Here is a 22,945-nt window from a genome sequence, read left to right on the forward strand (position 1 = left end):
CTTGTTTTTGTATCCATTCAGTGAGCCTGTGTCTTTTGGTTGGAGCATTTAATCCATTCACGTTTAAGGTAATTATCAGTACGTATGTTCCTATGACCATTTTCTTAATTGTTATGGGCTTATTGTTGTAGGTCCTTTTCTTCTCTTGTGTTTCTCACTTAGAGAAGTTCCTTTATCATTTGTTGTAGAGCTGGTTTGGTGGTGCTGAATTCTCTTAGCTTTTGCTTGTCTGTAAAGCTTTTGATTTCTCCATCAAATCTGAATGTGATCCTTGCCAGGTAGAGTAATCTTGGTTGTAGGTTCTTCCTTTTCCCCATTTTAAAGATACCATGCCACTCCCTTCTGGCTTGTAGAGTTTCTGCTGAGAAATCAGCTGTTAACATTATGGGAGTTCCCTTGTATATTATTTGTCATTTTTCCCTTGTTGCTTTCAATAATTTTTCTTTGTCTTTAATTTTTGTCAATTTGATTACTATGTGTCTTGGCGTGTTTCTCCTTGGGTTTATCCTGCCTTGGACTCTCTGTGCTTCCTGGACTTGGGTGGCTATTTCCTTTCCCATGTTAGGGAAGTTTTCGACTATAATCCCTTCAAATATTTTCTTGGGTCCTTTCTCTCTCTCTTCTCCTTCTGGGACCCCTATAATGCGAATGTTGTTGCGTTTAATGTTGTCCCAGAGGTCTCTTAGGCTGTCTTCATTTCTTTTCATTCTTTTCTTTTTTTAAATAAATTTATTTATTTATTTTTTGCTGTATTGGGTCTTCATTGCTATGCACGGCTTTCTCTAGTTGCAGCAAGCGGGGGCTACTGTCCATTGCAGTGCACGGGCTCCTCATTGCAGTGGCTCTTCTTGTTGTGGAGCACAGGCTCTAGGCGTTGAGACTTCAGTAGTCACATCACACAGGCTCAGTAGTTGTGGCTCATGGACTCTAGAGCACAGCCTCAGTAGTTGTGACACACGGGCTTAGTTGCTCTGTGGCATGTGGGATCTTCCTGGACCAGGGCTCAAACCCATGTTCTCTGCATTGGTAGGCGGATTCTTAACCACTGTGCCACCAGGGAAGTCCTCTTTTCATTCTTTTTTCTTTATTCTCTTCCGCAGCAGTGAATTCCACCATTCTGTCTTCCAGGTCACTTATCTGTTCTTCTGCCTCAGTTATTCTGCTATGGATTCCTTCTAGTGTAGTTTTCATTTCAGTTATTGTATTGTTCATCTCTGTTTGTTTGTTCTTTAATTCTTCTAGTTCTTTGTTAAACATTTCTTGCATCTTCTCAATCTTTGCCTCCATTCTTTTTCCGAGGTCCTGGATCATCTTCACTCTCATTATTCTGAATTCTTTTTCTGGAAGGTTGCCTATCTCCACTTCATTTAATTGTTTTTCTGCAGTTTTATCTTGTTCCTTCATCTGGTACGTAACCCTCTGCCTTTTCATCTTGTCTGTCTTTCTGTGAGTGTGGTTTTTGTTCCACAGGCTGCAGGATTGTAGTTCTTCTTGCTTCTGCTGTCTGCCCTCTGGTGGATGAGGCTATCTAAGAGGCTTTTGCAAGCTTCCTGATGGGAGGGACTAGTGGTGGGTAGAGCTGGGTGTTGCTCTGGTGGGCAGAGCTCAGTAAAACTTTAAACTGCTTGTCTGATGATGGGTGGGGCTGGGTTCCCTCCCTGTTGGTTGTTTGGCCTGAGGCGACCCAACACTGGAGCCTACCTGGGCTCTTTGGTGGGGCTAATGGTGGACTCTGGGAGGGCTCACGCCAAGGAGTACTTCCCAGAACTTCTGCTCCCAGTGTCCTTGTCCTCATGGTGAGACACAGCCACCCCCCGCCTCTGCAGGAGACCCCCCAACACCAGCAGGCAGGTCTGGTTCAGTCTCCCCTGCGGTCACTGCTCCTTCCCCTGGGTCCCGATGCGCACACTACTTTGTGTGTGCCCTCCAAGAGTGGAGTCTCTGTTTCTCCCAGTCCTGTTGAAGTCCTGCAATCAAACCCCCCTAGCCTTCAAAGTCTGATTCTCTGGGAATTCCTCCTCCCGTTGCCAGACCCCCAGGTTGGGATGCCTGACGTGGGGCTCAGAACCTTCATTCCAGTGGGTGGACTTCTGTGGTATAAGTGTTCTCCAGTCTGTGAGTCACCCACCCAGCAGTTATGGGATTTGATTTTACTGTGGCTGCGCCCCTCCTACCGTCTCATTGTGGCTTCTCCTTTGTCTTTGGATGTGGGGTATCTTTTTTGATGAGTTCCAGTGTCTTTCTGTCGATGATTGTTCAGCAGTTAGTTGTGATTCCAGTGCTCTTGCAAGAGGGAGTGAGCACACGTCCTTCTACTCCGCCATCTTGAACCAGTCTGTCTGGATTTTCACTTTAAACAATACTGATCTCCAACCCTTAACAGCTCCACCTTAGATTCTAACCCTCACTGAGGCTGCTTTGTGCTTTGGCTGCCCCTGGCTGGGTCTCTAGCCCTCAGGGCTGGAGGGCACCCTACCTTTCCAATCTATGTATTTATCCCCCCAGGGCAGGTACCCTGCCAGGTCTAATTTAAGAGTGCAGCAGTTGACTTAGAATGCATGTGAACGAGAATCCTGCAGGAAAGAAAAAGCGTAACAACTTTCGTGGCCTTAGCTTTTAGGACAGGGAGTCTGACTTGATTCCAGCTTCCCCTCAGACTTGCAGGTAAAGGTCAGCAGGGAAAAACCTCTTAAAAGCACCTCATGTCTGTATCCTATGAACCCAGGGTGCCCCCCAGTGTTGGTTAGGGTTAATCACAGTCTACCATTTCTTAGAACACCCTAGAATGGACAAGGGGTGCATTTTAGCTTTGTAATTTGTGCCTGTCCGGATTTAATGTCAGAAACTTTTCCTTCCTTTGTCACCTCTGGAAACTCAGTCTATCAGAGAGCTCGTGAGGTATTTTTTAAAACTCTGTTTGGTTTGCCTTTGTGCAAACTGGACTCTGATGGAAGGAGAATGTTTCCATGGAAACTCATTTCCCAGAATACCGCCCACTCCCAAATCTTCTTTTTGATCTGCCTCCCCTTTAAAATGTCACTATGTTCATCTTTTCAAGACCTTCATGAAACTAACAAACACTGGCCAGTTCACACCTTCACCTTGCCCTCAGAAGACAAAGGCATTTATAAAACAAACTTGACCAGCAAATTCCTCCTCGTTACTAAGCTTGTCAGTCTCTAAAATTGCACTTAAACTTCTTCAACCTGCCTCCTACCAAACGAAAATGACTGCTAGACTTCTGAAAACCTTTTTTAAAAATCTTCCTTAATTTTTAAATCAGGTGTGTATCAAAGCACACCTCCACTTAGCTTATCCAGACGGGTTGTCAGACTTCACACCGACCTCGAGGCATCCGTGGAATTTAGAAACCTCCACAAGCGTTCTTTAGCTACAAAACTTCGAGAGCCCCTGAGTTAAGCAAAGAAATTACTTGCTTTCCCTATTTATCTATTAATCTTATTAATTAACATGTAATCTTATTCAATAATCTCACAATTATTGCTGCCTCTGGGGCTAAATGTTCTTTCTAGCTCCTGTGTGTGTGTGTGTGTGTGTGTGTGTGTGTGTGTGTGTGTGTCAGGAGTTTGGCTAGGAGATATACGGTAGAAGGTGAAGGTGAAGTCCTCATTGAGGTCACAAAAGTCAGAACTATCTCTTCTGTAGTTTGAATCCTTAGAAGCAGTAACTCCGGACTGTGTGGCGGTTCACTGCAGGCTGTAGTTTGTATGTGATGCATCTAGATGGCTGCTAGAGACCAGGGCAGCATAGCATGGTCACGATCAGAAGGGCAACTGCCTCAGGAAATCTCCCTTTGGCAAGGAGGAATGGCCTGCGTTTCCCTAGTCCCCAGGGTTAGGAACTCCCTCTTCAGGAGTTACCTTTGTCCGGGAGAGCTTAGCCAAGAGAGTGGAAGGAGCTTCAGTGTGGAACCTGAGCCCTGCCTGGCCTTTGATCACCTCTGCTGTTAAAAGCAAAAAGAATGTTGTCTGTTCAGACACAACCAGTTGACATAGTGCTAAGCCCAAAGCAATACAGTCTGAAGGCTTCCAAATCAGATTAGTTTATAAAGTATCTAGTCCTATGCCTGGAGCTTTGGTATATTACTGATAATGTGATCTTGCTCCTGTTGTCATCTGACCACTCTTTGTTAAATTGAGGTTGTAATTTACACACAAAAAGATTCCTCTTAAGTGTGCCCTTCTACGGATTTTGACAATTGTATACATCCATGTAACCACCACCCAGATCAAGATAAATGGGGTATTATACCCATTTTCAGTCAGCCCCTCCACTCCCCACCCCAAAGTCAACCACTGTTCTGATTTCTATAGCCAAAGATTAGTTCTGCCCATTCCTGAATTTCACAGAAATAAAGTATAGAACTTTCTGGCTTCTTTAACTCAGCATAATGTTTTAAAAATTCATGGATAAATTCATAACGTTGCATGTATCAGTAGTTCATTCCTTTTTATTGTAAAATAGAATCCCTTTATATAGATTCACATAATGTGTTCCTCCGTTCTCCCATTGATGGACATTTGAGTTGCCTGCAGTTTTATGTGGGGCTTTTTTGGGGGGAGGAGAGGGGTTAATTTTAATTTTCCTAAAGGCTGCTTTCTGACCATTTTTTTAATATAAATTTATTTGTTTTATTTATTTTTATTTTTGGCCGCGTTGGGTCTTCGTTGCTATGCGGGGGCTACTTTTCGTTGTGGTGTGTGGGCTTCTCACTGTGCTGGCTTCTCTTATTGCGGAGCACGGGCTCTAGGCACACGGGCTTCAGTAGTTGTGGCTCGTGGGCTCTAGAGCACAGGCTCGGTAGTTGTGGTGTACGGGCTTAGCTGCTCCGCAGCATGTGGAATCTTCCTGGACCAGGGCTTGAACCCGTGTCCCCTGCATTTGCAGGCGGATTCTTAACCACTGCGCCACCAGGGAAGCCCTCTCTGACCATTTTTATACAAGTCTTTTGAGCAGCTTCAGCTCTGCTTACATTTTCATTTCTCTTCGATAAATACCCAGGAGTAGGATTTCTGGATCACAGGGTAGATGTGTGTTTAATTTTTTAAGAAACTAAAGTTGTACCATTTTACACTCTCACCAGTAATGTCTGAGAGTTCCAGTTGCCCCACATCGTTGCCAGCCCTAGGTGGGCATGGAATGGTGTCTCACTGTGGTTTTAATTTGCATGACCCTGAAGACCAATGATGTTGAACAATGGTAATTCAGTGCTAAGGCTGACTTTTTTTTTTAATCTTCAGTTTTTAAATCTATAAAGGGGGTTGTAGCCATGTCCCACTGGAGCCTAAGATGAGTATGTTATCTGAGCATATCTGAAAGGCTGGTCATTGCGTGCCCATAGGGACTCTGCTTAGGGCAGGAGGAGCCCCCTGGGATACAAGGAGCTCAAGATAGGAAAAAGGGAATCTTGATACTGTATTCAGCAGGTAGACAAAAGGGGAGTCACTAATGGGCAAGTTCAAAACAGAATGGGGAGAGTGGCAAGGTTGACGCTGGAGTAAAGCATTTCATTGTTGAGGTGGACTTACTGAGCCATCCTCCAGGACACTGGAAAATGAAGCAGCAGGGTTTGAGGAGGAGATCAGGCAGAAGGGAAGAAAAGGTGAGTCATTACAGTTGATGGCTGTGAGTGCTGAGAGAAGGTAGTGAACTTTTGTGATGGTGATATCATGGGGCTGGATGAGGCATGGGAACAGAGAGGTGGACCCCAGGACGCAGGCGCTGAGACGACCTGAAGAGAATACATGTTTCCCAGAGTTCTGAGTGCAGGTCTTTGGAACACAGTGTGGGCCCCTCCTGCTGAATGGCCCCGGCTCTGCTAGAGTGACCTTGTTGGGTCAGGTGGTTAAAGCCAGGTGCTTCTACTAATGGCACTGTTTCCCCATCCCTGAGGATTAGCAGGGAATTTTAAGAGCAAACTTTCCCACACTATGAAACAAGAACACAAATGCTACAGGAAGTAGATGGTTATTACCTTTTTTTTTGGTAATAAGCATTTATATGCTGCAGGTGTTATCAGAAAGCATTTGATGGAGAATGCAGCCCTCTACCAAAACCCCAGGGGGAAAAAACATTCCTTTGTTCTTCTTATTGTGTGCCACCTTTACTTGTTCTTTAGGGTGTGTTTAAAAGCATATGAGGGGGCTTTCCTGGTGGCGCAGTGGTTGAGAGTCCACCCGCCGATGCTGGGGACACGGGTTCGTGCCCCGGTCCGGGAAGATCCCACGTGCCGCGGAGCAACTAAGCCCGTGCACCACAACTACTGAGCCTGCGCTCTAGAGCCCGCGAGCCGCAACTACTGAGCCCACATGCCTAGATCCCGTGCTCCGCAACAAGAGAAGGCACTGCAATGAGGAGCCCGTGCAGCACAACGAGGAGTAGCAACGAAGACCCAACACAGCCAAAAATAATAAATAAATTAAATAAATAAATTTATTTTTTAAATAAAGAAAAAAACAGCATATGAGTAGAAAAAAATGGCAACCCCTGTAGATCAATTTCATAGCAAAAAAAATCAAAAGAGCTTAAAACTTAATAACAAAACCTAACAGAAAAACAAAATGCGTTCGTACAGGAATAAAATCTAAAGTCTTCTGAAGTCTGGTTTCCAAACCTTTGTCTGAAAACAAGTTTTAAAATATCCTTATTATCTCTATCAATTTTGAGTACTTGTGCCACAGATGGGCACAATGACTAGTTTACAGGAGGATCTCATCCTGCGCACTATTGACATTTGGGCTGGATAATTCTTTGGGGGTGGAAGGAGCTGCCCTGTGCATTATAAAATATTTAGCAGCATCCCTGGCCTCTGCCCACTAGATGCCAGTAGTAACCCTCCTCCCCCAAGCTCATGGTAATAAAAAAATGTCTCCAGACATTGCCAAATGTCTCCTAAGATATGATTACCATATTTAGCAAATAAAAATGCAACTAGGATGCCTAGTTACATGTGAATTTTATAGACCCACAGACATAGAAAACAAACTAATGATTACCAAGGGGGAAAGGGATAAATTAGGAGGTTGGAATTAATTTATACATCCTACTATATATAAAGTAGATAACCAACAAGGACCTACTGTATAGCACAGGGAACTATACTCAATATTTTGTAATAACCTATAAGGGAAAAGAATCTGAAAAAGAATAGATATATATTTATGTATAACTGAATCACTGTGCTGTACACCTGAAACTAACACAACATTGTAAATCAACTATACTTGAATTTTTAAAAAGTGAATGTCAGATAAACAGCAAATAATTTTTAGTGTAAGTATGTCCCAAATATTGCATGGGACATACTTGTTTTTTCTTTTTAATTTATTTATTTTTGGCTGCGTTGGGTCTTTCTTGCTGCGTGAGTGCTTTCTCTAATTGTGGTGAGCGGCGGCTACTCTTCGTTGCGGTGCGCAGGCTTCTCATTGCGGTGGCTTCTCTTGTTGCGGAGCACGGGCTCCAGGCGCGTGGGCTTCAGTAGTTGTGGCATGTGGGCTCAGTAGTTGTGGCTCGCGGGTTCTAGAGCGCAGGCTCAGTAGTTGTGGCACATGGGCTTAGTTGCTCCGCGGCATGTGGGATCTTCCCGGAACAGGGCTGGAACCCGTGTCCCCTGCATTGGCAGGCAGATTCTTAACCACTGTGCCACCAGGGAAGTCTGCATGGGACATACTTATACTAAAAATTTTTTAGATCGAATATGACTGGTGACCTGATTTTATGTGGCCACCCTGCGGCAGGGGATCGGGGTGGCAGGGAAAGCAGGATCGTTGATGCATTAAACAAGATGATGTGCGTGAGGTACCTGGCACATGGTGAGTGTACTATAAATATTCTGGGGATCTGCTACAGGCCTTGAATGCACTTATCTGTATCCCTCCTGGAGGCTGCAGTTGGAAGCTCAAAGCTTCCTGTCCTTTACCACAACTGTAATCGGAGTGGGGTGCGCCATCATGAGGAGAAAGGGAGCCCACGTGTGAATCTGTAAGCGCCGGTACTAGCGTTCTGGTTAAAGCTGGTTTTATAGCTGCTCTCCTGGAGCAGCAGTCTGCCTGTGCTCTAGTGCTCTGTCACCGTGGGCTCCCTGAGTTTTTACATCATTTCTCTTAAGTAGCAGCCAGAGAAGGTGACGTTGAGTGAAAAACTGCTGCGCTTGTCCCAGACTCAGTCACTCTGGATTTGATTTTTCTGGCGCCGCAACCCTAGAAAACCATTCTCTGGGATGCACCAGGACCAATCATTTCCACAGTGGGTAGCAGTGAGGACCTTCTTTCTGGGCCAAGATTAATGACCCAAGCAATCAGCCTTTCCAGAGAGCAAAGGTGAAATGTAACTCTGGGTAGATGCCTGACATGTTGAAACAAAGGGAAAGGGGGTGGGGGCGGGTGAGGAGAAATAGCATTTGTATGTCTCACGCAGGGTCATAAATCAGGGATGGGCAAGAGTGAACTGGGTTTCTGCCAACAATTGAACTGATTTGGATTCCTATGTTCTATTTTCAAACAATCTGTATGAAACATGCTTTAAAGACATGAGAAGTGTCCCTTTGAGTTACGTATTGGTATATGAACTATTGAGAGTTTTACTTTTCCAAAAGGAAGTCCAGTTCGTGTGGGGGAAGTCTTAAGTCTGTCCACGAGAAAGTACATTCGTTGCTCTAGAGGGAAGCCAAACTATAACATTAGAAACTGGGGGAAATGAAGAAGTATTGGCAAAGTGTACAAACTTTCAGTTGTAAGTTGAATAAGTTCCGGGGATCTAATATGACCATAGTTCTGTGTGTGTTATAGTGACAACAGATAAATAATTCTGTATTGTATGCTTGAAATTTGTGGAGTAGATCTTAAATGTGGGTTGGTGTATATGTGTATTAACTTGATTATGATAATCATTTCACAAGCTATATATATATATATCAAATCATCACTTTGTACACCTTAAACGGGTACATTTTAAAATTGTCCATCATACCTCAATAAAGCTTGAAAAAACAAAAATTGTAAAGACGTCCTTGGTGGTCCAGTGGTTAAGACTCTGCACTTCCACTGACTGCGGGGGCTTGAGTTTGATCCCTGGTTGGAGAACTAAGATCCCACATGCCATGTGGTGCGACCAAGAAATAAGAAAATTTTTTAAAAATCGTAAACAGTTCCAACATATTTCAAAATACCACCATGCATGATCTCCTACCACAAGGAAATTCAGCTAGAAATCAGTTACCGAAACAAAACTCCATATATTTGGAAATTAGGAAATATAATGATATGTTTCCAAAAAGTCACTTTTGAAAGTATTAGGCAAATACTCTGATTTTAAAGGAATCCAAGAACAGGTTACTTATTGATTAACTAATAAGCATTTGTCGAGTGACTACTCTTTGCCACGTTTTGTACTAAAGATGAATAAGACGTGGCCCCTGCCCTCCAGGAAGAGACTTGCCGATGAATGATTACTCTCTGCTGCGGCTTTTCTCTGTGTCAGGCACCATGCTAAGGGCTGTGGGAATTCACAGGATCCCAAGATAGCTCAGTGGGGGAAGTGAATACTTGTTAATGTGTCTGGAAGAATTTACAGAGGATGTTCCTCTCTACTTGGTGAAAAGAAGACTGAAGCTTAGGAGTTCTCCAAACTGACGAGGATGGGGAAGGGTAAAGATGTAAAGATGTTGCCCAGCAGGTAGCAAAGATTGGAAGGAGGGATTTCTGAGGAATGAGGCTGGAGAGAAGGGCAGGAGCCAGGTCTTGGAGGGCCCTGTGGTCACACTAAAGAATCTGAACTTTATCCTGAAGGGCCAGTGGAGAACCACTAAAAGGTTTCAAGCTAGTAAGTGAGTTTGCGATTCCGTTTTTCTTATGGAAAGATCTCTTGAAGGTACATGGAAGATAGATTAGACTAGGCAGGTTGGAAGCTGGTTGGAAACTCTGTTAAAGAGAGGTGGTATTCAAATAACAAATGCTGGCAAGGGTGTGGAGAGAACTGTACACTGTTGGTGGGCCTGTAGATTGGTGCAGCCACTGTGGAAAACAGTACTTCCCTGGTGGTGCAGTGGATAAGACTCCATGCTCCCAGTGCAGGGGGGCCAGGTTTGACCCCTGGTCAGGGAACTAGATCCCACATGCATGCTGCAACTGAGAATTTGCATGCCACAACTAAGGAGCCCGCCTGCCGCAACTAAGGAGCCCATGTGCTGCAACTAAGGAGCTGGTGAGCCACAACTAAGGAGCCCGCTGGCCGCAACTAAGACCCAGTGCAAACAAATGAATAAATAACTACTAAAAAAAAAAGAAGGAAAACTGAAAATGGAACCACCATATGACCCAGCAATTCCACTCTTGGGTATATATCTGAAGAAAAAAACGAAAACAACTACTTCAAAAAGGTACATGAGGGAATGGCTCTTGGCCTGCGGTGGGTTCAAGGTCCCCGGCTGGTCTGGGGCTCCCGTGCTCTGCTTCTCCCCACTGAGCTGCTGCCTGGTGCAGAGGACGCCATGGCGCTCTGGATCACCAGGATGAGCTGCTAAGGACGGTGAACAAACGCGGCTCTCCTGGCTCGCTGTGTCTCCTCTCCCTATCTCGCCTGCTGGAGTTCCCCTGGCAGGAGTGGACCGGGACAGATTTGGGGGGAGGATGGCAGTCAGTGGGCCCCTAAAATGGTGGGAGAGTTTGGGGTGCAGACGGATGGAGAGAGGAAGAACACGAAAATTAATGCTGAAAATAAGGCGAAGGTCAGTATGGCAGGCACAAAGCGCGTGCCTGTGGCCACTGTTGCAACCTCTAAGCCCGGGCTGAGGCCAAGGACAGCTCTTGGAGACATCGGCAACAAAGTCAGTGAACAGCCACAGGCCAAACTACCCCTGAAAAAGGAAGCAAAAACTTTAGGTGCTGGAAAAGTTATTGCTAAAAATCTACCAAAACCTCTGGAAAAGGCTCCTATACCTGTGCCGGAGCCCCCAGCAGAGCTGGATCTGGAGCCAGAGCCAGAACCCGAGCCTGTTAAAGCAGAGAAACTTCCCCCTGAGCCTATTTTGGTTGATACTCCCTCTCCAAGCCCCATGGAAACATCTGTCTGTGCCCCTGCAGGAGAATATGTGTGTCGGGCTTTCTCTGATGTAATTCTTACAGCGAGTGATGTGGGTGCAGAAGATGGAGCGGATCCAAACCTTTGTAGTGAATATGTAAAAGATATCTATGCTTATCTGAGACAACTGGAGGAAGAGGAAGCAGTCAGACCAAAATACCTACTGGGTCGTGAAATCACTGGAAGCATGAGAGCCATCCTAACTGACTGGCCAGTGCAGGTTCAAATGAAATTCACTTACTCCAGGAGACCATGTACATGACTGTTTCCATTATTGACCAGTTCATGCAGGATAGTTGTGTGCCCAAGAAGATGCTGCAGCTGGTTGGTGTCACTGCCATGTTTATTGCAAGCAAATACGAGGAAATGTACCCTCCAGAAATTGGTGACTTTGCCTTTGTGACTGACAACACCTACACTAAGTACCAAATCAGACAGATGGAAATGAAGATTCTAAGAGCTTTAAATTTTAGTCTGGGTCGCCCTCTACCCCTGCATTTCCTTAGGAGAGCATCTAAGATTGGAGAGGTTGATGCTGAGCTACAAACTTTGGCCAAATATCTGTTGGAACTATGTTGGACTACGATATGGTGCACTTTCCTCCTTCTCAGGTTGCAGTGAGAGCTTTTTGTTTAGCACTGAAAATTCTTGATGATGGTGGATGGACACCAACTCTACAGCATTACCTGTCATACACGGTCAACAATCGCTTCTTGTTGTTATGCAACACCTGGCTAAGAATATAGTCATGGTGAATCGTGGGCTTACAAAGCACATGACTATCAAGAACAAGTAGGCCACATCTAAGCATACTAAGATCAGCACTCTAGCACAGCTGAATTCTGCACTCGTTCAAGATTTAGCCAAGGCTGTGGCAAAGGCTTAATTTGTGAACTTTGGAATACTATAATATCTGCAAATAAAATTGGCACCATGTGCCATCTGTACATATTTTAAAAAAAAGGTACATGCACCCCAATGTACATAGTATCATTATTTACAATAGCCAAGATATGGAAGCAACCTAAGTGTTCATCAACAGATGAATCGATGTAGAAGATGTGGTATATGTACACAACGGAATACTACGGAGCCATAAGAAAAAGAATGAGATTTTGCCATTTGCAACAATGGATTTGGAGGGTATTATGCTTAGTGAAATAGGTCAGAGAAAGGCAAATACTATATTATAATCAATTATATGTTGAATCTAAAAAATGAAACAAACTAGTGAATATAACAAAATAGAAACAGACATAGATACAGAGAACAAACTAACGGTTACCAGTGGGCAGAGGGAAGGGTGGAGGGGCAAGATAGGGGTAGCAGATTAAGAGATACAAACCACTATGTCTAAGATAAATAAGCTACAGGGATATATTTTATAGCACAGCACAGGGAATATAGCCCATATTTTATAATAACTATAAATGGAGTATAGCCTTTAAAAATTGTGAATCACTGTGTTGTATACCTGAAACATATAATATTGTACATCAGCTATTCCTAATAAAATTAACACACGTTGTTCCCAGAAGAGAAAAACAGGAGATATTAAAATCATTTAACCACAGGGCATTTCCCAGTCAGAGGAGAAGAAAGCCGAAGCACTGGCACCAGGTCCTGAGGCCCCTGCTGGTCAAGCAGACCCCGCTGTTGCTGGACCATGGAGAGATCCAAGGCTCAGGACTCAGGGCAGTATCCATGACACACATACTTCAGTATTGCAGAAGTGGGCACAGCCCTACAGATCCATGCCCTCTGCGCATCAGCCCTGTTAGGGTGAGCTGAACGAGGGGTGAGGGCCTGGCCTAAAGCAGAGGTGGAAAGAAAGGAACACGTTTGGGAGAAATACAGAAAATAGCATCATATTCTCAGTGATTGACTAGACACAGGGAGGGAAGAGAGTAGAGGCTGGCTTCCACATTCCTGGTCTGGAAGGCTGTGAGGAAGGAAGGTTGAGCATCTCCACCCGGGCTGGGGCCTTTCATGAAGCATCCTATGACCACAAACATCCTATGACCACAAACACCACAAAGATCAGAAGGCTGTTCTCTGGGTGGGTTTAAACTGGATACAAGTGAGCAATATCCGGCTATGGGGCTGATGGAGTGGACCGCTCCAGCCTCATATTTCCACCCACTGTGCCTGGAAGCAGGGTGTGATGTCCCCTTCCTTGAGCTCCCAGGTCATTGTGATGGCCATGCATTTCCTAGCCTGTTAGAATGGAATTTTTTTTGACATAAATGACAAAACTCTATGGGCCATTTTGGGCCTGAATCATGAGCTAAGCAGCTGTTTCGCTTGTCAAGCGTTAAACGATTTGTTCTGGATCAGAGGCTACAAGGCAAGAAATGGGGCTAGAAAAACAGGAGCAGGTAGAGAGGTCAACAGTTAGTGGAGATGTATGAGTGCGACCTTTGGCACCAGCAACAAAGAACACTCAGGCTGACCTCTGTTGTCATAACACGGGAAATACTACAGCCCCTTCCTCATCCCCACCCTGGGGAGAAAAACTTTCTTCTAAGAGTGGATTCCATGAGCATTTCTGTGCTCTGTCATTAAAAATCTGCTGGAAATGAAGAGAGAGCTTTTACTGATCAAGAGCAGCAAACTCTTGCTGACACCATGTGCAAAGAACAAAGAGATCTTCGTCTGGAATAGAATAGGGATCATGAAGTTGTATGGAGCACTGTTTAGAAAAAAGTAGTTTTTTAGGGCTTCCCTGGTGGCGTGGTGGTTGAGAGTCCGCATGCCGATGCAGGGGACACGGGTTCGTGCCCTGGTCCGGGAAGATCCCACATGCCGCGGAGCGGCTGGGCCCGTGAGCCATGGACGCTGAGCCTGCGTGTCTGGAGCCTGTGCTCCGCAACAGGAGAGGCCGCAACAGTGAGAGGCCCGCGTATCACAAAAAATATATATATATATTTTTTTAAGGACAGCTGATTTGAAAGCAGATTGACTGATTTGCTAATATGGAAAATAAGTATCATTTTGCTACAAGTTCTCTACCAACCTTTGGGCACTTGTGTCAGTACAAATTGTGGCTTACAAGTTTGTTTTGTTCTGTTCAATTTTGAAAGTGTTCCATTTCTTACCATGGATCTATACTCAAGAGAGGTTTTCCTGTGGCTTCATCTGGTCCAGGCACAAGATCTTAGAATCAGAGAGAACCGGAGCCCCAGAAATGGCTTTAGAGTCTATTACTCCAACTTTCTACCTAATGTAAGAATTCCCAATATTTATTTTTGTTTGCTTTTCAGTTTCCTAAAACGATGCCTGTTCACAAAATGAACATAGTTGATTTATTATTATTCGTCCATGGATATCAGCTTATGTAAGAGTTTATATATTAATATAAGTCTGCAAAACATATACAGTTCCTTTTTTTTTTTTTTTTTAATGTGGTACGTGGGCCACTCACTGTTGCGGCCTCTCCCGTTGCGGAGCACAGTCTCCGGACGCACAGGCTCAGCGGCCATGGCTCACGGGCCCAGCCACTCCGCGGCATGTGGGATCTTCCCGGACCGGGGCACGAACCTGTGTCCCCTGCATCGGCAGGCGGACTCTCAACCACTGCGCCACCAGGGAAGCCCTATACAGTTCCTTTTAAATAAATATTTATGTGTGTAAAACAGAGAAGGAAAGTTAATGTGTGCCTATATGTGCTATAAGATAATAAATATGAATATATTCAGTGTATTTACAGAGTAATGAGCTCCCTTTATATGCATTTATAAGCTTCATTTGTATATGGTCAAAATTTGACTATCCTATAGGCTATTGTGGTATATATTTATAGAAAAATTTTTGATAAAATTTCAATTGACCTACATTATTATTATTTATTATTATTTTGGCTGCGTTGGGTCTTCGTTGCTGTGTGCAGCCTTTCTCTAGTTGCGGTGAGCGGGGGCTACTCTTCCTTGTGGTGCTCAGGCTTCTCATTGTGGTGGCTTCTCTTGTTGGAAAGCATGGGCTGTAGGCGTGTGGGCTTTAGTAATTACGGCACACGGGCTCAGTAGTTGTGGCTCATGGGCTGTAGAGCGCAGGCTCAGTAGTTGTGGCACACAGGCTTAGTTGCTCCACGACATGTGGGATCTTCCCAGACCAGGGCTCGAGCCCGTGTCCCCTTCATTGGCAGATGGATTCTTAACCACTGCACCACCAGGGAAGTCCTTGACCTACATAGTCATAGTACTAGTACTATATTATTGTTTGTCTACAAAAGAAAATTCCAAAGGACCTTTGTTTAAAACAGACACACACACACATCTCTCTCTCTCTCTCTCTCTCTCACACACACACACACACACACACACACACACTTTATGCTGTCAGCTTTTTTCAAACCCTTGGACTCATTTCTGTCAGGGAAGCTTGGGAAGCACCATGCTTGAATGAGTCTTACATGCTTTTACCAGGAACTCTTTCTGGAAAGGTCCTCTCATTCTTTCTTTTCATATTTGGAGCACTCACAGCAGATAAACCCTGAAAAATAAGCCCATAAATTTCTGTGTTTCAAAAGCCACCAGGCAGTGTGCTTCTTCAAAAGTGTGGTTAGGATCACAAGTCAGAATCAGGAACCAGAAGCATAATGTGACTTCCTCCTGCTGTTGACTCTGGCTCTGTGCATTCCAAATGGTAGGACCAGAGCTTAGAAACAGAAATAGAGAAACCAGCAAGAAAGGTCAGCTTGTGGCCTAGGCCTGCTCTTAGAGACAGACAACTACGACAGTTAGTTGCACCCTCTCCCTGGGGTGTGTAATTCCAGTTGAATTGGCCCTCACTTCTTGAATGCATGATTTTTTGCTGCAGACAGATCCCCACGAGCTCTGTGTGTGTGATTTCTTTGTGTATCGCTGTTGGCAATAGCGCTTGTGCCATTACCGCTCAAGAGGCAACTGGCCTTGGCCTGAGAATCCAAAATCAGACTGTGACTAGAGATACAGGTTTACAGATGAAAGATCTGTGAACATCATTTTCTTTCCCACCCAGAGACACCGAGGCACTTCCTCACTGCTCTCCATAAATGAGTCCTGTAGTGTCAATGTTAAGATTCGTCAGAGTCAGAATTAACAACGTTAGTTTAGTTCTGAAAGTTGTATATGGATGCTAAATACTGTCGCAGTTATCATTCCAGTTTCCTTATCTCCTCTCTTTTCCCATCAGACCTTACATTTCAGAAAAATCAAAGGCTTGCAACTCTTTGAAAAGGTTTTTCCCCCCTCTGAGTAAAAAGTAATACAAGGTGATACAAAACTCAAAAATTAAATAATGCCAAAGCGAAAGGCCCCTAATAGCTCCCACCCGCTACCTTGAATAACCATGTAAAATAGTTGAGTATCTCTCCCTCCCGCTTGTTTTCTAGATATAATGATATAGTTTATGTGTATATAAAAATGAAATCACTACTATTTACATTGGTTTGAAAAGGATTTTTCCTCACTGAGCATGTTACTTGGACAGTTTCCAAATCAGTTCAGAAAAATCTACCTCACTTTTTTGCCAATAGTTACACTGTCTTCTATAGCATGGCTGTACCATAGTTTGTTTGTTTGTTTGTTTGTTTTTGTGGTACGTGGGCCTCTCACTGCTGTGGCCTCTCCCGTTGCGGAGCACAGGCTCTGGATGCGCAGGCTCAGCGGCCATGGCTCACGGGCCCAGCCGCTCCGCGGCATGTGGGATCTTCCCAGACCGGGGCACGAACCCGTGTCCCCTGCATTGGCAGGCGGACTCTCAACCACTGTGCCACCAGGGAAGCCCCTGTACCATAGTTTATTTACCTATTATCTTCACCCTTGCTTTCCCCCCCCTTTTTTTAACAACTGAGAAGAAGGTGAAAAATGTCTGCTGATATCGGCCACAAGGACTGTCCAGCTGCACCTGGTTGAATCTTATGGAGCCACAGATAATACTAGATGTGTGACAACCTGAGTTTCTAGCTGAGAATTAATGTTTCATGCTGATTAGATAGTACTTATATTTTAAACCAGTGACAGGTTGAGGGGATAACATTTTATTTCTATAGGAATAAAAGCAGAAATTCACCTGATCCTTGTTCCCTTCCTAAGCTTGTTGGCCACTTGAGAAAATGTATTTGGAGCCACTTTTCCAAAGAGAATTTTAGTTGGCTATGTGCCTTGTGAGTGAAGACCACTGACACAGAAATATAGGTGATTTATGTTTTAGCTATTGAAAACTGATCTCACCTATAGTATTTATTTTTTATTAATATTCATTAATAATACTAATGTTCTAGGACATTTGTGTCTTGTACCTAAAATATGCCTTCTTACCAAGGAACCGGGTCATTGAAAATATCATATAACTATCAATCAAATATAGATCAATAGAGTAGGTGCCAATTCACCAGTACTTCAGGAACAGAGCCAGAAAAGAACATGAAAGCCAGCATTCTTCTCCGTGTGGACCACTCTTCTGCCTTGGCACCTTGAAAGATTTCAGACAGTCAGGCAGCTGGGAAGGCATCTGGTTTCTGCATTCAGAGCACATCAGCTTGAGCCTGGTAAATGGCCTTGATTATCATGCAAGACACATAACACCCTTATTAGTGCCACGCTGATTAGCGCTGCACAGTCACCGCTTTCTGTAATACCCTAATTGAGATCCTTCCTTGCCTGGAATGTACATTATGTTTAGATAAATCCCTCAGTATGATATTCTAATGGGTATTTTAAACAAAGTCCAAAGGACAGTTAGAACCACCGTCTATGCAAGAATCTTTTTTTTTTTAAAAGACAAAAAAGGCATGGTGCCAACATGAAGAAGAGAATCCGTTTTACTAAGTGCGGGTGAATATCCGAAAGCAACAACCGCTTTCCCAGTTGCATGTGGCTTGTATCACATTCTAGTCCTTCACTCCATGCTCATGTCTCCCCACTTCCTGATGTCTGTGGTTTGGGCTTTGTGTCACTCTCAAATGCAAATGTGACTCATCTTGAAATGGAGCTGGGGAGGAGGGGTCCTGAGAATTCACCGCCGAGTAGTTATGGCAGTCATTGTCGTCATTCTTATCATTCATTTTTAATCTAGGTTAATGGTATTTTAGTTTTACAAAGCATCTGCAGGGTCATTTCTTAAGACCCTCACTGTGTCTACCCCTCATTCAGGCCACAGGATATCATCCATCAGTCTCTGTCTCTCCGTACCGCCCCTCCCATCCCAGGGCATATCCTAAAAGGGGAGTAGGGTTGAACTCCTTTTCTAGGACTCCCTCCTGCTTCTAGGGCTCTCCTTTCTCTCTTCAAGTCAAATAGCTGTAATACAGTAGGAGAGAGTCGGGGATCGGGCATGGCACCGTCAGTCCTGGCTGGTCTCTTCTGCTTCTTTAGTACTGATTTGAACTGTATCTCAAACTTGGATGTTAGAAATTTATGAATTTGCTCTCTTCGTTTTCATGGACCCGAATCAGACAAGAAATTTATCAAGGGCTCTTACGAGAAGACTCCTTGGGATAGGTACCTCCACCCCTTCTGTACTCCCTCTACACTTCCTTTAGAACCTGTTCTAGCAGGAGTCATACTGTTTATCATGTCTGTTAACACATCTGCCTCTTCTTCTGTACTTTAACTCCTTGAGGGCGGGAAATAAGCGTTAGCCTCTACATCTCAGCACTGTGACTGGTACAGAGAGGCACTCAATAAAAGTATGAATGAATGAACAGAAAGTAAATTAAGGTATCACTAGGCATTAGGGAAGTGCAAATTAAAATCATGGTGAGATACCGCTACACACCTATAGAAGGCCAAAATTTAACCAAAAAAAAAAAAAAAAAAAGAACTGGCAAAAAGGTGGTGGGAAGTGTGTAAAGAAGCTAGAACTCTCATATACTAGTGGTAGGGGGGCAAAATGGTACAGCCACTGTGGAAAATAGTTTGCAGTTTCTTATAAACCTAAGCATATACTTATTAAATGACTCAATTTACCCAGTCCTAGGTATTTACCCAAGAGAAAGGGAAAACTTTGGGATACACAAAAAGCCGTCTGAAGTGTTTATAACGGCTTTATTTATAATCCCCTAAAAATGGAAAAATTCCAGCCGTCCTTCAGCTGATGAGTGGGTAAACACATGAAATATCCACACAGTGAAATGCTACTCAGCAATGAAAAGCCGCAACTATTAAAATGTGCAGCAGTCTGCATGAATGCGTTATGCGAAGTGTGAGAAGCCAGAGTTTAAAAGCTGCGTACAATATACATCCATTTATATGACACTGTGGAAAAGGCAAAACTGTAGGGACGGAGAACAGACCAGTGATTGCCAGGGGTCAGGCATAGAGGAGGGGTTGACTCTGAAGGGGCAGCGGGAAGGAATGTTTCGGGGTGATGCAACAATCTGTATCCTGATTATGATGGTGGTTACGTGACTCCGTACATTTATCAAACTCACAGAACAATGTAACTTAAAAAGTAATAACAGGGCTTCCCTGGTGGCGCAGTGGTTGAGAGTCTGCCTGCCGATGCAGGGAACACGGGTTTGTGCCTCGGTCCGGGAGGATCCCACATGCCACGGAGCGGCTGGGCCCGTGAGCCATGGCCGCTGAGCCTGCACGTCCGGAGCCTGTGCTCCGTAACGGGAGAGGCCACAACAGTGAGAGGCCCGCAAACCGCAAAAAAAAAAAAAAAAAAAAGTAATAAAAAATTTTACTGTATACAAATTACAAATTTAATTTGAAAAAGTAAATCAGAGTTGTTTTGCTGCTTAGTGTAGATTCAGAAAAAATGTCAAAACAAAAGTAGCCTACAGCAATTCTGTACATGTTCAAGTACATATGTAAACGCAAAAGGGTATGCTTGTGTGTGTGTGTGTGCGCGCGCACGCGCGTGTGCATTTAACAAACATTTAAAGAACACTTCCTATAGACCAGGACTTGCTATAGGCACTGGGGTTATATTGATGAGTCACAAAAGCAGAATTCCTGCTTTCATGGTGTGGAAAGGGAGAGACAGCAAAAAAAAAACAAATCAATGAATTCACAGCTTTAGATAGCAGTAGTGCTGTGGAGACAATAAAGCAGGTCTCGATGATAAGAGTGGGATTGGGTGTTCAGGCCTCTCTGAAGAGATGACCTTAAACTGAGACCTGGAAAGTATAAAGGAGGCATGCATGTATGCAAATACTCAGGCAGAGCAGTCCAGGAAGGGAAAACGTCAAACGCAAAGACCCCGAGGGGACTCCTTTGAGGACAAGAAATACTGAAAAATCCTCTCACTTCAAAACTCATAGGAAGGCTGGCTGACATACAACCACCATCCTTTCAGTGCATGGCTGGGCTTCCTAGGAAATAAGGCAAAGCCCCTAAAATGGAATTAAGCTTTGTGTATTCAGAGAACTTGAAGCAGGTCGGTGGGATGGACCAAGTGAAGGAGGAGACCAGCAGAAGATGAGCTCAGATATGTAGGTGGGGATCAGTTTCCGTTGGCTCCAGCACTTTTAAAAAAGAATTCCTTTATATGAAGCTCTTGGATCAAATGTGAAGTGAACAAGGTATGTTTTCTTAGTTCCGTCATATGATTTCCTCTGTGTTTTGGATATGTGAGACGTTTGAACTTCTGCTACATAAAACATTGAGAGGAGGCATCCCCTCCTAAAGTTTATGTTGTAGTTAATTTAGCAGTCCACATAGTCCTCAGGTATTAAATTCCCAGAAAGTGCTTATGAATCTAAGATTGATGTAGCATGTTTATATGATGTAGGTTGTTTATATGATTTATCAACAAAGTCTGTGTTTGAGTAAGCATAGACATGCGGACACGTGTGGTATAAGATTCTGCCTCAAATCCCGGTGGAGAAGATTCTGGTGCATAACTTCAGCTCTGTGGCCTTGAGGAACTCATGGCACCTCCAGAATCTCACTTGGCTCCTGTGCAAACAATGAATAATTATACTAGTCTCCCAGGGATGGAATGTAGACTATCTGACTTTTGCTCACAGCAGCCTTCTAAATACCAAGAATTGCAAAAATTAGAATTTTGCCTCACATAATTCATCTATGCCTCCATCAATCTCTTCTCTGTTTTCAATTAGACTTGATATGCTTCATTCTTTCTCCTTTAGAGTCATGGTGGAATTTTGCTTTCAACCATTTTACATTCATTCAAATATTGGTTTTCTTTTAGTTCTTGAGAGATTTCCATCGGTATCCTGTTTGCTTGTTTTCATTATATTATAATAAAAACCTGTTTAGAAATTTAAAATTCTCTTGATCTAGTGTATGGCATGTGCGTGGGGAAAGATTGGCAAATGCCAGTTCTTAATCATTGCACTGGTCAGCATGCTGGCAGGAAACCAGTGACACCCTCAGAGGGGGTCGCTGAAAAGAGCTGCATGGGAACAGTTAAGAGAAACCAGTACAGAAGAATAAAGTACCTCGGAGCTAGTAGCAGAAGGGCATCCTGTGCCCACTATGCCTCAAAGGGCAAGGAGAGACAGGGATTGCCAGAACCTGACAAGAGCTGTGGTTTCACGAGAAGCTTCCAGGGGGTGAGCACACCCACTGTCAAACCTCCACGCAGCCAGGAGGAGGGGAGAAGGGAAGCAAGGGGAATAAATATCCTGCACCCTGCTGCCACCCTCTGTTCTCCTGCCAGTGCTTCCTTTATTCAAACCCAACTGGAAGCTGGTGGGCAAGGGGGCCAGTTGCTATGGTCCATAGAGGGCCATTTCCTGGCACACAGCAGAGACAAGTGTGCAGAGTGGTCTGCTGGAGACAGAAGATACCCAGCCCAGGGCTCTGTTGGAAAAAGCACTGTCCCAAATTCATTTACCTTGGCCTTTGGAGTTTGGTTGTTCAGAAACACACCGCGTCCGTAGGTGCAGACCCCTTTGATTCCAAGCATTTTTCTTCCCAGCACTGCTGTTGGCCGTCTTCAAGCTGAACTGGTCACTGTGGCTGATGCCCATATCAGCTCATTCTTCTGGGGGTGGTAAGATTTGACTGTGAATCAGTTTGAGGTATGGACACTCAACGGTGACGTGGGGACCTCGCTGTCCCAGCAGGCAGTCTGGAGAGGGCTCTCCTCACCCCTCCTGTCTTCCTTTTCCAGGATGGAGCTTCAACATGGGGTCCGCCTACGAGTTTCATAGTTGGCGTGTGTTCATCATCGTCTGCGCCCTCCCCTGCGTCTGCTCAGTGGTGGCCCTCACGTTCATGCCTGAAAGCCCACGGTTCTTGTTGGAGGTAACGCTCATCATTACAAATACTCAAAGAAACTGCATACAGTGGAACGAGTCCCTTCAAATTCTAGGAAAGTATGTTTGCCTCTTCATTGGTACATTTTTCCTTCCTACGACGGAACCATGGAGGGTTTGGCTTCATGGGGTCATGCTTTCGACAACCAGCATGTGAAAAAGCTGCCTTGTGGCCAGAAAGCACTAACGTTCCTCCTCAAGCAAGTCATTTCCCTCAACGAAGAGAATGTGGCTTCTTATTTTATAAATGGACCTTACTATCCAAAGGTGCTATGTCTGGTTAGAGGCACATCCCTTGAGCTGCTAATGCACTCCAGGATATCCAAGTAGCCTGTGTGTTCCAATGGGACGAACCTAAATGCATTTGCACTGTTACACCCAATTGGATCTGACAATACCACATGGTTATTGGAAAATCAGGGAGTATGTGTGTTTCACCTCCTGGCCCTTCACTGTCTACTCATATTTCTTAGGTTGGAAAACATGATGAAGCCTGGATGATTCTGAAGTTAATTCATGACACAAACATGAGAGCACGGGGTCAGCCTGAGAAAGTCTTCACGGTGAGTACTGCTTCTCAGTGAATCCTCCACACCAGAGGTCGAGAAACCTTTTCTGAAAAGGCCTGGTTGT

The 22,945-nt window shown here is 44.3% G+C and overlaps 1 protein-coding gene and 1 pseudogene across 1 annotated transcript in view; both read left to right on the forward strand.

The window, feature by feature from the left end:
- Positions 1–22,945, forward strand: part of SV2C (synaptic vesicle glycoprotein 2C) — a 244,417-nt gene that overhangs the window by 185,086 nt on the left and 36,386 nt on the right. Inside the window, exons 5-6 of the mRNA XM_067731038.1 lie at positions 22,168–22,301; positions 22,786–22,875. Coding sequence (XP_067587139.1) covers positions 22,168–22,301; positions 22,786–22,875 — 224 coding nt within the window. The remainder of the gene's footprint in view (positions 1–22,167; positions 22,302–22,785; positions 22,876–22,945) is intronic.
- Positions 10,412–11,983, forward strand: LOC137220721 (G2/mitotic-specific cyclin-B1-like; annotated as a pseudogene).

Source organism: Pseudorca crassidens, chromosome 3, assembly GCF_039906515.1.
Source record: "Pseudorca crassidens isolate mPseCra1 chromosome 3, mPseCra1.hap1, whole genome shotgun sequence".
In the NCBI taxonomy this organism is placed as follows: Eukaryota; Metazoa; Chordata; class Mammalia; order Artiodactyla; family Delphinidae; genus Pseudorca; species Pseudorca crassidens.